This window comes from Lepisma saccharinum, chromosome 25 (genome assembly GCF_977018435.1).
Source record: "Lepisma saccharinum chromosome 25, izLepSacc3.1, whole genome shotgun sequence".
NCBI classification, from domain to species: Eukaryota; Metazoa; Arthropoda; class Insecta; order Zygentoma; family Lepismatidae; genus Lepisma; species Lepisma saccharinum.
Window position 1 is genome coordinate 11,612,874 of NC_139253.1, and position 18,112 is coordinate 11,630,985.

The window sequence follows — 18,112 nt, forward strand, 5'->3', positions numbered from 1 at the left end:
GGGGGGTCCATTTACAGAAACTTGGAGCAAATCATCCAGTGTCTCAATCTTCAGAGAGTTCCTGTAATTAAGTAGTCTTTAGTCTGTTGTGACAGCTGAAACCTCTCTCACATGAAACTGTGCTCACTGGTAGAACAGCACAAAATGTCAAAATCTAGAGCAAATTGGGGAATCTTGTTGAACACTCCTCACTGTGAATTTTCTCCAGCACCTGATTCTGATTCAAAGTCAGAGAAGGAAACAAAAGTTTGTATTCTGTCCACTCTGCTAACAGAACATCCATTTTCTCATTATGAAGGCTCGGGTTCAAGTACATGTAGAGCTTCTTTAATTCTTCTATCCCAAACTGAAGAATATTTTCTTTGGGAGGCGGACCCAAAGTGTCGAAAACATGCAGAGATGCAATCACATCTGTTGATATAGATTGCAATCTTTCTGTGATGTACACCTTCGCATTGTTAATTAAGTTTCCTCTAACAGTCTGAAACTCTTGCTCTCCATTTTGAATGTTTGTGAGCTGCACATCCCTGATCTTCCCTGAAATGGATACATGGTCCAAGAAATCTTGTTTGCTTGGTCCAACATTAGATTGTAGGTCATCCAGTGTTCAATTCTTATTTTCAGAGATGCAATCAAAAGATTCTTATTTTATAGTGCCACGCTTAAAGGGTTCAATTTCCTGTAGAAATCCAAAAGGAAGTACAGAAGCTTAACAAATTTAAATTGCTTCAAACTTTTCAGTAAACCCTTAGCTTTAGCGCCATCATTGTCTTTTCCATGGGCCACCTATTCAAGCTTTCATGATTGCAAGAGAGCTCTTACAGCACTTCTTGCTGGCTAGCCACCTAATAGAGTGGATATCACTCAGTTTTAGAATTTCTTCTATAACTTCTGCCGTTTCTGTCAAGAGGTGAAGTCTTTTAGAAGAGCCATGATAACACTGAGAAATATTCCTATCACGGAATAAAATGCTCTAAGATATTCAACTTTACCACACGCATCCAGCACAGCTAACTGCAAACGGTGTGCAAGGAAGTGAATATTTATCATTTTATTACAAATAGCTTTAATTAGCACAGCCTATCCTGATTTGTGCCCGACCATATTTGCTGCAGTACCCAAGCCTACAATGTAACACTTGTTTCTGTATTTCTTTGAACCTATTGCCTTATCTAAATAATCAGTTATGGCTGTGAAGTAGCCAGCAGAAGTAGATTAGAGTTTGGAAGCTCTATTACTCCTAAAATGTCCTCCTTGATGTGACCAATCATTTGCATCCACGTATCGAACATACACATCCATCAATCAGAAGGCTGATGTCTGTATTTCTCTGGAACCACTTCACTCACAGGCAACTACCACCGAACCAAAAAAAAATTTAGGTAAACAGAACGAATTTACTACCACGTCAACCAACCTTCACCAGTGCATTTATCGCATTCTTTTGTCAACAAAGACTGGACACTGGCACGCGCGAGAGCAGTTCACAACTGTGAAAACAGGGTTTTTCCGTGCACAAGCAAGGAGTCTCGGTTGGGCCACGGTCTGCTCCACTCTATCCCTCCCCTCCCCACCTCAAGTCCGAGTGGAGGAAAAGCAAAGCAGGGAAAATGGGTTGGGTTTGGTTGCATGTGCATCCAAAGTGGTAGCATCCCAACAGTTGCAGAACTGTTGTGCCGATTAGATGGTGTCGGCATTGAGTGGACGTGGGGTTTTCAATCGGCTCGCTTTCCAAAACCACGTACGAACGTTGGATTGAGATGTTCGGGCGTGCTTGACACATATTTGAAACAACGAAATTTTAGTCGCCAGCCCCAAACTTTTGGTCGCCAGTGGCGACCTGGCGACCGGAAATTTCGCACCCTGGCCTAGTCACTGTGAAGCAAATTGCAGCAGAACTTGGTGTGAGATATGGAAGTGTCCAATCAATCATCACAAAGCACTTGGGCTTCCGCAAAATCACAGCTCGGTGGGTTCCCAAGCTGCTGAATGTTGCTCAAAAAGATAACAGAGTCGCATTGCTCGCCAGCTTCACACTCATTTTGACGTGGAAGGGGAAGCGTTTTTGCATCGCATCGTTACCTGTGACAAGACGTGAGTGCATCATTACACCCCAGAATCCAAGCTTGCCAGCATGGAGTGGAGGAGGAAAGGCGAAGGAACCCCCGTGAAGGCCAAAGTTCGGTTGTCTGCGGGGAAGGTGTTGACCACGGTGTTTTGGGACTGGAGGTGGATCCTACTGGTGGATTTCTTACACGAACGTCGGACCATCAACGCACCCTACTACTGCGGCCTCCTGGATCAAGTTAAGGTGCAGTATCAATGCAAATGACGAGGCTGTTCCATCCGCCAGGTCTTGTTCCTCCACGACAATGCCAGACCCCATACAGCAGGTGTTACGTGGCAGAAACTGCTGGAAATGCACTGGGATCTGCTTCCGCATCCACCGTACAGCCCAGACCTTTCACCATGTAATTTTCACCTGTTCGGACCCCTCAAAGAAGCACTTGGGAGCAAGCGGGTGGAAACCTTTGTGCGCAACTGGTTGGCTACCCACCCAGCTTCATTCTACGAGAACAGCATCAAGAACCTACCACAACGTTGGGAAAAATGTATCACTAAGGGCGGAGACTATGTAGAAAAATAGGATGTGGCAATGTCTCTGTTTCCTTCAATAAATTTTATTTTTTCCGCACAAGGCTCGTTCATATTTGATTCACCCCCGTATTTCTCAATGGGTTAACATTATCAGTTAACTCCATACAGAAAATCCTATAAAGTATTCTATGGCAGAAGTCAGTGTTATTTTTTCCAAAATACTACTTTTGGTGAAAATATATATAAGAAAGCTTGGAACTAACAATTATATGGGTTAAGTGAAAATGAGACATTTTATGTGTGAAGATTTACTGATGAAAGTTATAAATTCAAATGTGGAAAAAGAATTAACTCTTCAATGCACTTTTCATATATATTTCCTGTTAGTGAAAGATGCAATGAGTTCCTAATGCAATATGATTTTGATTTGATTTACCTGCATTCAAGGACTACATGTTTTGTACAAAGAGGAACATCAGTAGAATAGGACATGTCACGGTGGAATATGTAATAAAGATTTGTAATATAATATGAAACATGTTCTTTCAAAATCATAAGCATGATCAATCATGGTTCATGCAATTCGCTGGGTAATTATGTCCAATCTGCAGTGTCCTGGGCAAAACTGAGTGCTTCCTTTGTGTGTGTGTGTGTGTGTGTGCATGTGCATGCTACTCAGATTGCCATTTCTTCTCATGCAAGATTCATATTTTTTTGTTATTGCACAACACATTTTTATTTATTTCTTTCTTTTTAGGCAAACTGTCTTATAACAGTCAACACGAGATTGCACATTAGTATGAAATTAAAAAGTGCTACAAATATCTTGTTCACTTTCTTTCATTAGTTAGTCCATACTGACTTGCTAAATGAAAAGATTCAGGTAAAGTTTAAATTCTTCTTCTTCTAACTATCCCGGTTAGGAGAGAGGATGCAAATCTTTCCCTTCCCACAAGAGGTTCAGGGTTTCCACACACCTGGAAAACCTGTAAATCTCAGGGAATTTCAAAAATATAAATACTCAGGGAAAATCATCTAATTGGTCCATGAGTCCTAATGAAGTATATCTGAAGGACTAGAATATGCTCCTGTCTGTTCATAATATCAATTACAAGTAATAGACAACAATAATTACAACTTCATAACTTCCTTTACAGAAGCTCCTTTGAAGATATAGGATTTAGGTACAAGTTTATTTTGCATTATAGATTAATTACTACGTTTATTTTGCAAAACTATGACATGTGATTTGTATGTTTCTATTTAAAAATTAACAGAATGGAAAAATATTGCACTTGATTGCAAGCTATTTATAAATATGAGGGGCAGTCAAATGAAAACCGAACACCCACCATCAAACACATTCCTCGCAAAAGTTGGCAACACTGTTGTTACGTATCGATACGATCTGCAGGGTAGGAGAAATGCATAGTGAAAATGCACAGATCCACACAGTTACTTCGTCATTGCTCAGGAGGTGAGCGTAGTGAAAAGAATGTTCGTCCAGCATTGGAAATGGAGGCAAGCAAAGAAGAGCAGAGAGGTGTGGTTCGTTTCTTGGTGGCTGAGGGTGCTGGAACATGTGAAATTCATCGTCGAATGTCTGCAGTGTATGGCGAACACTGCATGTCCCTGACAAGTGTGCACGAGTGGCAGAAGAGATTCCGCGAAGGACGCACATCACTGCAAGACGATCCGCGCCCGGGACAGGCCCATCAAGCCATTACGCCTGATGTGATTGCAAGGATCGATGGTCTGATCCAAGAAGACTGACCAATCACAGAGGTCAAAACATAAAGTCAAAACACCCTGGGATGCTGTTGGACGGAATCATCCTTTTGCATGATAACGCCCATCCCCATACTGCCAATCTGGTGAGGGATAAGCTTCAGACATTTGGCTAGGAAACACTTGAATATCCTCTGTACAGCCCCGATATTTCCCCTTGTGACTTCCACATTTTTGGTGACCTGAAGAAAGACATTCGTGGACGTCGGTTTCATTCGGACGAGGAAGTGCAACAGTCTGTGAGGTTGTGGATCCGTCAGCGACCTACCTCTTTCTACAAGACTGGAATTGATCATCTCGTCTCCCAGTGGGATAAATGTCTTAACACTTGTGGCAATTACTTTGGAATAAAACAAACTCCATTGTCACTTTGTAGTGGGTGTTCGGTTTTCATTTGACTGCCCCTCATAGATTTGCAAAATTACACAGACCTGTAAAATTCAATGACTTGAAAATTGTCTTCAATACTTGTTTCTTTGGGCACTGAATTCGAAAATAACTACCATTTTTTCCCATCATGTAAGGTTTTCCCACAAAACGCAAAGAAAAGTATAGAAAAATGTTCTGATCATCAGTAAGAATTTATTCAGTCTTTATTCAAATGATTTATTCCATTTAAAAATTTTATGAACATGCTCTGATGCTCTGTTATAAATTAATTAAGACAAACATCCAAGTAGAAGCAGTAAAAATAAATAAATTGAATAAAACAGTAACAAAAATGGGTTTCTATACATTCACTCAATGTTGTTTTCAATTTCCTTCAAAACTTCTCTTGAGGCTTCTCCTTTTATGTTTTTTGACGTAACCCCCTGTGGTAGTTAGTAATCAAGCTAAGGTTCCACCGGCTCTGGTACCTCCTTTCCATTTTTCTTATATCTTGATGGAACCTCTTACCTTGTTCTTCCCCCTACGCACCCAAGTTCTCCAGGAAGTAGTCCAAATGGGAGTGGAGGAAATGTAGCTAATTTTGTCAACATATTTTCAACGATGGCCTCAAAGTTTGGGTCGTTATGGTTCAGGAAATTTGGTGACTACTTCCTTAAACAAAAGCCAAGCAGCCTTTTCCTTCTCGTCCATTTTTTTTCTCAAACTCTGGATCTTTCATCAGTTTGCAGATGCTATGACCTATGAATACTCCCCCTTTCAACTTTGTGTCTGAAAATGCTGGGAACTTGTTTCTCAGGTATTTGAAACACTCTCCATCTCTTGATAGGACCTTCACTAATATCTTTATAATCAAAAGTTTGATGCCTAGTGGAGGCAGAAGTACTTTCTTGTCCACGAAATGTTTCCTTACTATGTTTCTACTTCTAGTTTCTAATGCCAATCCTTTTTTGCCCAGTGTTGGCTTCTGACTCAACTATCCCACTCACATAAAAAACAGGGATACTGTGTACCTCCTTGTTGTCCCAAAAGCATAGATAGGATTTTTATATCCCTGCATAGAGTCCACTCATGGTCCTTGTATTGCAACTGACAGACTCAAGCTCAAATTCTTGTACCGCTGTTTCAAGTGTACTGAATGGCCAATGGGTATTGAGGCAAACTTATTGTCATTGTGATGAAGCACTGCCTTTAGGCTTCGTTTTTAAGGAGTCAAAGAGAGAGGTGGTCCACTGCATGAAACATGAACAAACATGGTATTTTAGCTCTTGGTCCTTTCTCTAGAACACTATATTTGTTCTCTCATGACTCCTACTGGTTGAAAATGAAATAAAAAAGTCACTTTTGTTCGAAAGTTTTAAATGCTCCATGTGAAAACAACATGGACCATCAGGGAATAAAAACAAATGGCCAAGTTGAATATACTTGGTTGTTACTTTGAATTTTGAAATAGTCTGCAATTTTGGAAAATGACCTTCAACTGGGTACGAATTTAAATCAACAATGTAAGGTGTGAGAAATTTCAGATTGCAGATAAAATTGTGATTGATTGATTTGGTCTTTTAAGTCCACTTTATGCACAGAAAGGCTAATCGGGACTAGACCTACAGTTTAAAGTGGGATCCGAACCATTATGTGCCTTCACCGGGTATCGAACCCGGGACCCCTTGATTACAAGGCGACGATGAGATAAAATTGTGAAAATAAATTAATTTATTTTGAAACTTTTTGGCGGTCATTTTGTTTTGCTATTTGTGGGAAAACTTCATGTGTTGGGAAAAAAATGGATGTCATTTTTGGATTCAGCACCCCAAAAAATATAACAATCAGTGAAAACTTTTGAAACAGTTTTTCCATCTCAGGTCTGTTTTGAGTAATATAATATAATATTATTGATAGAATGATATGCCAATACCGATAAAGTACCAATAAAAATAAATCTCTTCAATCTTTAATAATAATAATAATAAAGTTAAAATGGTATGTTTATTGCTTACTTTGGAAAAAAATGAGGATTCTGGAAAACTCAGGGAAATCTCATTTGGGAGTTCATGTGGGTACCCTGAGGCTGCTTTTTGACCAAAAAAATTAAAAACCTCAACACACTATGATAAGTAGTTTCTCTTCTACATGTTTTTCTAAATCATGGCACATTAGAAAAGGACACATAAAAAAAACTTGGGAGAAGGTTTTTACAGAGTAAAAAGAGCCCTGTGCACTAAAGGTAAAGGTTTATCTCTATGATTTATCCAATAAATAAATCCTTGGAGGGGAAATGTAGTGTGTCAACATGTGGCAAAAAAAATGAAAAAAATGCAATTAAAGTTTGTTCAGTAACTCAATGAAAAAACTATAATGGAAAGAAAATTGAATAAATGTTGATGAAATAACATGCAGAATGTGCTACGCACCAAAATCTCTACGTTCAACAGATATTGTAACAGCCAGGTCAATGACTGAGCTCATTAAGTGGTCGACCTTCAATCTTGCCACCGAAGTTCCAAGGTTTAAGTTCCAGCCTGGCCATAGGTGGAATTTTCATCTAATCATCACTCATCCTTTCATGATTGGCCAAAAAGGGGCAGAAACGTGATCTTACAACAATTGAAAGCAAGGGAACAAAATCAACTACTCTACTTTTGTTATAAATTAATATATGGGGGGAGGGGGGCGATGGGGAGTACTCTGCAAAATGAATAGACATTGGCATGCAACAAGTGAGAATTAAAATGTTAAGTTTTTACGATGGCAGTACAAACTAATGTAAAAAAAGTATGCATACTTTATGTAAAAATATATTACCAACCTGCTATTTGGAATTTCATTCTCCGGATTGCCTGCTGAACATTCTTCTTTGATGTCAATGGTCTCGTCCTTCACACTATCACTATGTGTATCACACGCACGCAAAGTTTCTCTGTTATCTGCAATTGAAATGTTACAGCTGTTGATTTCCGTGTTGACGGCTTCAACTATATCTCTCAATGTGTTTGTTTCTCCACACGATGCAGGGAAAATGACTAATTCCTTCTCGACAAACAGATCGGCAACTTTGCCACCACCATTAGAGCAGATTTCTGGTACAGAAGTTCCACTTACTTCAAAGACTGATGAAGTGTTGCAATCATTGCTCCGATGAAAAGTGTTTCTACAATGCAGGAGAGAGAAATATTGAATGTGTCACAGGCACAAGCAGGTTGCAAATACAACACAAGATGACACCATTTTTAAAAAATCTTCCTAATATATCATCTAATAATTTATAATCAAAATTTATATAACACTGTGATTACATGCTATTTTCCATGATTAGAACAAAAATACTAATTACTTAGCCACAGGCTGAACTTCGCAAAGAATTTCTTATGCAAATATATTTTATACCATACAATACTTAGATTCATGGGCATTGTCAGCAGGGGGCAGGAGATGCATCTTCCCAAATAATTTGGAAAATGTATTATGTATGTGTAAGATCTTTATGTATACAGCATGCCCTGTCCACCTTCCTCAATAATTTAAATATTGTGCTTATGCCAAAATTATCTAAACTTCTTCATTGTTTTTGTATACTCTTTTCTACAGTTACCAACTCCATTTTTAGTTATGACATAGTAATGGCTTCGTGATTTTGTTATTAAAAGGCATGAACCAGCCATAACCTTTATCTTGAACATAGAAATAGAAATCATGTAATCCATACCACGGTAATTATTATGTATGTGCTAAAATTATTTTTTACTAATATTAATACAAAACAAATATACAACAATTCAATACACAACGTTTCATGAAGAACTTGAATTATTCACTCCCCTCCATAATTAATATAATGAAGATTGTGATGGGGTTTCCCCTAGAGAAAGATAATTCGTTTTTAGATTTTTTTAAACTAAGGATACATAATCGTCACTATATTCATCAGAAAAATAAGTACATGGTAGAACTCACTGTGGTCACTGGGAATTGTTGTTTTGTTTTAAGTGCACTTTATGCACTGATAGGCTAATCGGGACTGGACATACAGTTTAAAGTGATGTGTAATGTGACTCACCGGGTATTGAAACCTGGGACAGAAGAGATTGGGTAACACAGTTCATGGAAAGAGAACGTCTCAATGCTTTGCTTGCATGCAAGTGCCAAGAAATGGTGCATCTGCAGCTGGTAGAGGATATTTCTGTCCATCAGTATAGTGTCAGGGACAGAGAAAGACTGCTGCATTTTGGAATGAGTCTACTATCATTGAACAATCCCTAAGGATCAGGTGTTTGTGCCACCCTTACCCTCATTAAATGAACTGCAACAATACATTACCACGAGTATCACTCAGATGGATCAAAGAATGCTGGAAGAAGTGCAAGCTGCAGATGGGCATGAGCAAATCAAATATGTGAACATTCAGATATTGGATCCTAAGTATTTAGCAGCTTCAGATGCCCGTCACTAGTGTAGGCTGAATTTCATTTCAGAATAGACACTTGCCGTGTTTCAAACCTGCACATTCCAGAATTCATCAGTGTGCATCAGACTGGTGACCCAAAAATTATGTCAAATATGGTGAAAAGCTTATAACTGAAACATAAGGCTAGTTTTGGAGAGCATGCACATTAGGAGAGAGTCGGTGATAGTGACAAAATCTCAGAAGATATTTTATGAATATCATATCTTCTAACAATAGATATATTTCATTTTACATGTTCACTACAAATTTAATTGCCATTCTTTGAAAAACATCAGACTGAAGATAGTGGATTTGCTGCACGGTGCAGCAGAATACAGACACATGCTTCATTGAATCAGCAGCACCTTCTAAACAGTTAGCATGTAAGTGAAGGAGAAGTATTTTTAAGATGTTGACAGTATATATCTGCATCCTGTCTATTCACCCTCAATGCAACAAAATTGGTGTGACATTCCATCCCATTGCCTACAGAAGAGAACATGAATCGGAACAAATTTCTGAGATTTTTTAGGACATAAACTTCCAGGCCCTGCTAGTGAGACACTTGTGTCTGTGGCAAGTGACAGTGACATATTCCAAGATCAATATAAAATGTAACAACCCAGAAAATATGAAAATGAAATACCATTTCAGTGAGTTCATTCACCTCCATTCAGAGTGGGCTTTACCCAATACAGTTGTGGTTTGTGTGCATTAGATTATGTATTTTAAGTTGTGACCAACCATACTTTCAGCATTGCCCACCCCAACTTTGGATGGAAATGAGTTCTAGGTTGGGGGGGGGGGGGGCAAACATTGAACGCCAAGTGTAACTACAGGGGGAAATTACCATCCACAACTTTCTAATTTAATGCAAATAAAAGTACTTTTTGTATAATTTTCTTGCTCGCAATACGTGCTTTTTTTTAGTAATATCAAGTTCAGAACCATAGCTAGGGAGCGGCTGGAATCAGCCCTGGGCGCCGAACGATCTAAATGAAAAAAAGTTGTGAAATTGATTGATTGATTTGTGGTTTTAAGTCCACTTCATGCACATAAAGGCTAATCGGGAGTGGACCTACAGTTTAAAGTGGGATCTGAACCTGTGCCATGTGCCTCCATCGGGTATCGAACCTGGGACCCCTTGACCACAAGGCGATGATGCTACCACTACACCATCGGGGAGGCAAAAAAGTTGTAAAAGAGAGAATCCATTGGTGTCCCGTAAAATTATTTGCACCATATTAAATCAAAATTGATTTCAGCCTGCAAAAAAATTGGATCCAAAAATTTTGCTGTTGGTTTGTGAGATGGATGAATTGGTTGTGTAATGTATTTAATTAATATATGTTGTATATAATATGTATTAAAGAAACTTTGAATACATACACACATCGCTCCATGTTAAATATATGTGAAACACATATTGTGCATGAAAGTTATACATGTTAATGTCAAAAGAGAATTACATTCGGAATGCATTTACCAAACATTTCCTGTCTTTCAAAAGTAGTTTGTGTGCTTGTTTTCCCATTCCTAATGTGAAATTGTAAGTTTTGAAAAAATAATTCAAATTGTTTGTTCAAACACAAATGCTTTCGCACCAACTTCTACCCCCCTTTTGCATAATTTACGAGGATAACGTCTTTGATACTACTACTACTACTACTAATAATAATAATACTGATATTGGTCCCTGGGGCATGGATGTTTGTGAGTGTCCATTCATCAATTTCATCATATCATCACTCATCCCCAACTTCTCAAATTAGCCAAAAGTAACACAAACAGCGAAGTAAAATAAAGCAAACCAACAATACTAATGTTATAATAACATAATTATTATTATTATTATTGATACGTTTATCGTGGTACTTGCCCCCCCCCCCCCCCAAGATGTGCCTCTGTTTACTTTAAAATCACAGATTGAAGAGATAATAGTTCTCAACAAGGGAACCTCAAATTAGACTTCACTTGAAGTTTGCTAGAGAAAAAATAATTTACCACAATTAATATTTTATCCACAGACAGATTTCAATTAAAATAATATTATGCTTTTACAGTGACCATATTTTCAATTAATGGCATACTTGCTAAAAAAAGAAAGTGAAATACGTAAGTTGTGGTAGCAAATGTATTTAAAAGCAATGAGAAAATGATAAAAATGCAATAAAAATGGCAAAAAATACTGCAAAATTACATAAAATAAAAAAAAAACAGCTGGAAAATGGGGGAAAAAATGCAAAATAGAAACAATGTTTCCTGATTGTAAATAAAGAGAAAAGTACTGCTATCAGGTTCCGTATTGCCTTCAAGGTCCAGAAAAAAAGATTTTTTTTTAATAAATTTCTTAGTTCTACACATTAGCCTGCAGGAATACATTTACCACACTGTACTACGTGCACGAGTGCCTGCCAAAAAGGTAATCCCTTATACCTCCATTGTTTACATAATTAACTGATGCTGTTGCATTTATTGCAGAAGAAATATCTTTATACATGCACAGGTATAATAACTCAAAGCTGGGGTCTCAAGGTGGATTTTTTATAATCCAGAATATTCTTATTTTCCAACTTTCTTAACATATAGATAATAATTTTGCAAAATATTATTTTCACACGATATAAAATTATATTTTATTTTTCATGAACATACATGGAATATTTAATATCATAATGCAACTATCACGTATTATACAATAGGGAGACCGGGGTAATTAGAACATGGGGTTATTGGAACATGTTAATGTAGAATAATTTAAAACGAAAAGACTGGTGTAATAACATTTCATACCTATGTACCTACACTAAACCTACATGCAGAAAATTTGTTATTGGAATAACTACACAAAAGTAAGTTTTATTTGACTTTTATTATACACCTGCAAAAAATGATGTGACACATGTTTGGTGTTTCTCTGCTTCTGCATATACTGGATGTGAATGAAAGAACCCTTGCAAAATTTTTTCACCCCTATAATAAAACATAAGGGCACGCATCTTTTCATGTGAGTTTGGTTGTCTATGGGCAATTTGCCTGGTTTTTATAAGCAAAGTTCTTATTACCCCAAAAATTTCTGCAAAGGGGTTATTAGAACATTGCGTAATTTGCTCGATTTTGCTTGGGGTAATTAGAACAGTCATGGGGTAATAAGAACATCATCTTGAAATATCATAAAACGTAACTACTTTTGGAACAACCTGCTTTTAGACTGGAACAGAACCAATCCTGGTGCTCGTTTGCCGAAGTCTGTCTTTGCTCAGTACATAGGGAGAGTGTGGTCTAGGAGTTTCAAGAAATCATACCTAGTGTCGGGATTTAAAACTACTGGTCTGTTTCCACTGGATAAATCCATGTTTCCATGTGAAGAATTTGACCCCCTTGCCCTAGCACAATTTCGTAATCAAAGTCAAGAAGACATACAACCTGGATCAACAGTTGTTGCTGATGTTCAGATGACTCAGAATTCACGAAATACAACTGCCTCCACTGACATCCCACCAGGAGCAGTTCAAGATCCAGTAAACATTCACACTGCCAGCCAACCAACCACTCCTTCCTCTTCCATTACTTCAACAGCAATGCCAACGCCTTCAGATGTTGAAAATGTTCTGAATAGAAGTACTACACCACCATCCCAGTATCTGTCTTTTGAACAATTCATCAGAGAATCTCTTAGTAATCAACACAGACAAAGCGGACAAAATCCAAGAACAATGTCTAGTGGTAATCTATCAAGAGTACGCCTTTCTGATCAGTATGGCGAAATTCTAACAACTGAAGATGCTATGCAGCGACTGAAAGAAATGTCTACTAGGCCTACCAGTGCCAAAAAAAGAAATCGCCCTACTCAGAAAAAAATACCCACAGGACAGACCAAAAAACACAAGAAAAGAATGTCCCTTCAATCCAGCTCTACTTCTTCAGAAAGTGAAATAGACCTATCTCTCAATGATGAAAACAGCACCGACATTGAAGATGACGTGGAGCCACAGGCTGAAAGTGAACCAGGCCCAGCAGCTGAAAATCAGCCAGGTTGTTCTGGTATACCAACTGTTCCAAAACGGAACACAACACAGGAAAACAATGAGGAAAGTGGTAGGCCTAATGAGGCCGATGAAGAATCAGAGGATGACGATGTAGGCCTATTCAAACTGGAAAAGTACTACGCTGTATATTACGAGCGAAAGTGGTATGTTGGTGGAATTATTAAAATCTCTAATGGCCAGTCTAAAACAAGAATCAAGTTTCTGGAGGTAAAAGAAACTGGCAAGTTCGATTGGCCACGAAGACCCGATGTTGAGGAAATTGATAGGAAGTTTATATTTTACGGACCTTGGGAGTTAAATGGAATCGGTCCATTTACCCTTCCATTGTATGACATCATTAAGAGCAAGTATGAAGCTTTCAAAAAAGAAATCAAACATTCAAATCAGTAGATCTACTGGTGCCAAACTGACAAATGTTAATATGGGTCAAGTGTTCTTTGGTGTAGCTTTTGTCATGTAGCCTATATTTTATAATTTCATATATAATTGTTTTTTGAGACTGATAAGCTTAATTTCTGTATATATTAGTTTTTCACGACAGTTAAACCTGTTAGTGTAAGTTATCTTAAGTGTTTTTAGAAGTATTAGCACTACTTGTTACAACTTGGAGTAAGTTTTCCTCCAAAAAAGATGCTTTTTTGTACTTTTTCTAATTGATATACTAGATTGTACATGTAACTATTAGAAGTTTTTTCTTTACTACATTGTAGAATGGCCTGTAACCTTTCAAATAAATCATAGAACACTGATTTTCATTCACACATGTTTGCTTCACAGCTGGGAAATTGAACTTTATGAAAAAAGACGTTAACTTGGGATTTTATTTAAACAAGCATTGATAACTCCAGAAGAAGTAGAGCTATTGTGTTCAAATTTGCAGGGTAAATGGGACATTTATATATGATGTTTGTATTACCCCAACAGCAATCTAAAGCTATTCAGTTGAAATTTCTAACTTATGTTCCATTAACCCCAAATGGGGTAATTGGAACAATTTTATGGTGTCATGACAATTTTTTTTTTTGGACGAGTATTTGCAATGCAGGTATGGTCATTATTTTTTTCAAAAATATACAAAAGATGTCCTTTGAAATGGTAGAAATTTTAAAAAATTCCATCAGTAACTTTCTGAGTAATTTGCAGTGGAACTTCTACAGGCTGTTTCCTGTTCTAATTACCCCGGTCTCCCCTACTTCACAATGTTCAATACCACTTGAATTCCTGTTACAAGACATTCAGTAAACATTTTAAGAAAATAATTGCCCATTTGTATGAATACATTTGTACTTTGAAGAACGAACTTTTCTACAAAAGGAATTTTACATTAACAATGAAACAGAACTACAAAACGTCAGATGCAATTTCATGTTGTACAAAGATGAAACCTATTAGCAAATATTTTAAACGTACACCTCAAACAAGAGCTTAAGTACTATATGCTATATCACGACCTGTGGGAACCATTGTACTATGAAATGATTTTCTGCAACTGTTGCAACTAATTGTCGTAACTCCATTTAAGAGTTAAAAAAAAAATGAAGATCTATAACACAATTATTATTTTTGAAGATGGAAAACAATTATAGTGTTTTTTCAGACACTGCACAAGGTAGATCAAAATTCACTTGCTATGTTTTGAAATATTCCAGGCCTCCCCAGTGGCATAGAGGTTATGTCTAATCAAGGCGTCCCAAGTTTGATTCTGAGTGGAGGCACATAGTGGTCCAGATCCCACTTTAAACTGTAGGTCCAGTTCCAATTAGTCTCTGCCTCCCCGATGGCGCAGTGGTAGCGTTGTCGCCTTGTAATCAAGGAGTCCCGGGTTCGATACCCGGTGGAGGCACATAGTGGTTCGGATTCCACTTTAAACTGAAGGTCCAGTCCCGATTAGCCTTACTGTGCATAAAGTGGACTTAAAACACCAAATCAAACCAAACCAATTAGTCTCTCTGTGCATAAAGTGGACTTACAACCAGACTCAAACAGACATACATCATACTCTAGGTATTTTAAGTTAAAGTAGTATTAACTTCAATATTTGTGATGTCAATTGTCTACACCACATAGACAGAGCACTTGTTAAATTGTTGTAAATGGTTTTACAGTGCATTCTATGCACTAAAAAGTTGCAACATATATTCCTACAAGGCCAGGACATGGTACTGACTACATTTCTACTTTGGATGAGATCAGGAACATGTAAAACCCTACTTCAATATTTCTCTTCACTACCCACTGCACTATTTAGGAGACATGTTGTTTCTAATGGCATAACTTTCAGAGATCTTTACACATAAAATGGATAATTCACAGCTGCACTTTTGTGTGTCCAAAGGATAACACCAAGCAGATAAACATTTTCCTCAGGTATCACATGTAAATTATTGAATTACTGTATGTGTCTTTTCATGTCTTGTGACATAAGTTTTACAGGGAAATGACTTTCCACAAGTACTGCAAATAAATGGCTGAATTGCAGAATGTGTTCTTTCATGGATTACAAGAGAACTTTTATAAACAAAAGACTTTTTGCAAAGCTTACAATGAAATGGACGAGCGTCTGTGTGCATTCTTTCATGTCTTAAAAGCTCAAATTTTCTAAAAAAAAAAAGATTTTCCACAAACATTACAATTAAAATAGGTAACTCCGAAATGTTTGTTTACGTGGTACGAGAGGTATTTTTTCTGACCAAAAGAGTTGCCGCAAATATCACAAGAAAATCGCTCAATTCCTGCATGAGCTCTCTCATGACTCATAAGGTCACATTTACGGAAATAAGACTTCCCACAAGTATTGCAAATAAATGGCCGAACTCCAGAATGTGTCATTTCATGAAGTACAAGAGAACTTTTATAAATGAAAGATTTATTGCAAAACTTACAACAAAATGGACTGTTATCTGTGTGTACTATTTCATGCATTGTTAAATCCTTTTTTTGAAAAAGTGATTTTCCGCAAGTATTACAATCAAACCGCGAAAGTTGTGTGTGTTTATTCATGTGGTACAAGAGAGAATTCCTTTGAGGAATAGATTTAGCGCAAATTTCACACGAATATGATGCAATTCCTTTGTGAGCACTTTTGTTGTGACTTGAAAGTTCACATTTACGGCAAAATGACATTCCGCAAGTGCTGCAACAAAATGGCATCACTCCTGAATGTTTTTGTTCATGAGCTAAGTGATTCTTTTTATTAGCAAATGATTTACCACAAAGTTTACAAAAAAATTTTGGAACATGCAATCTTGCTGCATGTTTCCTAAGACTATCTTTGTTAGAAAACGATTTTTCACAAACACTACAACTGTAACTGTGGACACCTGTATGTGTATTTTCATGATACAAAAGATTATATTTACGAGAAAAAGTTTTTGCAAAAAATTTACATGAAAATGGGCGAACCCCTTCATGCATTCTAATATGACTTTCGGCTTCATGTTTGTAAGCAAAGAACTTTCCACAAAAATTACACGGAAATAAATTAACTCCCTTGTACGTTACTTCCGATGGTAAAGTTTCATTGGTTGATTTTTCCAGACCACAAGGATCTGTGTCCATTCTATCGGAAGATCTGTGAAGGAGAAAAGAAAAGCATAAACTACTGCCGAAATGATATCATTATATCAAAAAAAAAAAAAAAATGAATATTTTGGTTTTCAGTTCTAAATATTGATACTTTATTGGCTTTTCTATAATGCAATGCAAATGTAGAAATCTTAACAGATGTGAACACAACAATAATCTCTTTTGCACAGAAGATGATGCTACCTACTAACCTCATATACTCCTCGTCATGATTTCAACCTCACTTTACATCAAAGAAAGTTCCGAAAGATCATTTTCCCCCGTAACAACCACATGTCAGGTCCACGTGGAGTCCAATAAATCGTCCCTTGAAACCTTTCCAACCAATACCGTTCATCCAAGAAATGACAGCTCTCGTCAAGTCCACGTGGACTAAATGAGATGTTGCTAATTCAGTTTCCTTAGAGATTTTTGCGTGAAGTTGCGGTTGCGTTATCTTTGCTAGGTTGTGTTATGGTATTGTGCTACTTTTTTATACAATATAAAGACCTTGGGAGTTTAACCTGGCAGTGAATGAATGGATGTCTAAACTCTGCAGGCACAAGTGACAACATAGCTTTACAGAAAAACAGGTGGTGGTTCGAAACGATACGGTTCTGGTCAGCTTCCTCTGGGGTTGTGTCAAATATGCCGAACTGCTACTACGTTCAAGACTTCAGCTATATGTAGATGTGAATGTCAGAATACAAAAGTTTCATTTGATAGCAACACTTCGTGAATGGTGAGATTCAGTCTATTAATCTTTAGCATCCAGATGGTCAAAATTTCAAACCCCCCAGCTATACCCATTGAGGACAGATGGTCGATAAAGCAGCCAGCAGAACACACCAGCAATCAACATGCCTTTTCTTGAAAACTATACACTATATTTCAGTTCTGTCTTTTTCTTCATTAGTTTATGTCTAAAGGTATTATACATTGGTTGTAAATAAAGTAGTGGCAACATTGTCAGAAAAAGGTGATAACACCGTGCATGTTCTATCAGGCAGCGAGCATTGTCAGTTTGGACCCATGCCGATGCGTGGAATGCCAAAAGTGGTTGGTGCAGCAAGTTCTGTTGTGTACGTACGAGGTTGAAATGAACAACATTTTGTTCGCCGCCCCAAGATATGTTTACGAAGATTGAGCAGTGATTGTGGATCAAAATCTAGGTTTGTCTATGGGAAAAATACATGAGAATGTGATCAAGACTTGCACAAAGCCTGTAGCAACAATACCTGCCTGATAGCACATGCATGGTGTTATCACCTTTTCCTGACAGTGT

General features: G+C 37.4%; 1 protein-coding gene across 3 annotated transcripts in view; it reads right to left on the bottom strand.

Annotated features, from left to right (window-relative positions):
* The window catches only part of LOC145978968 (uncharacterized), a 51,438-nt gene that overhangs the window by 18,706 nt on the left and 14,620 nt on the right, over positions 1–18,112 (bottom strand). For all 3 annotated transcript variants that reach the window (XM_083112007.1, XM_083112006.1, XM_083112005.1), the window contains exon 4: positions 7,580–7,921. In XM_083112007.1, the coding sequence (XP_082968133.1) occupies positions 7,580–7,921 (342 nt within the window). The remainder of the gene's footprint in view (positions 1–7,579; positions 7,922–18,112) is intronic.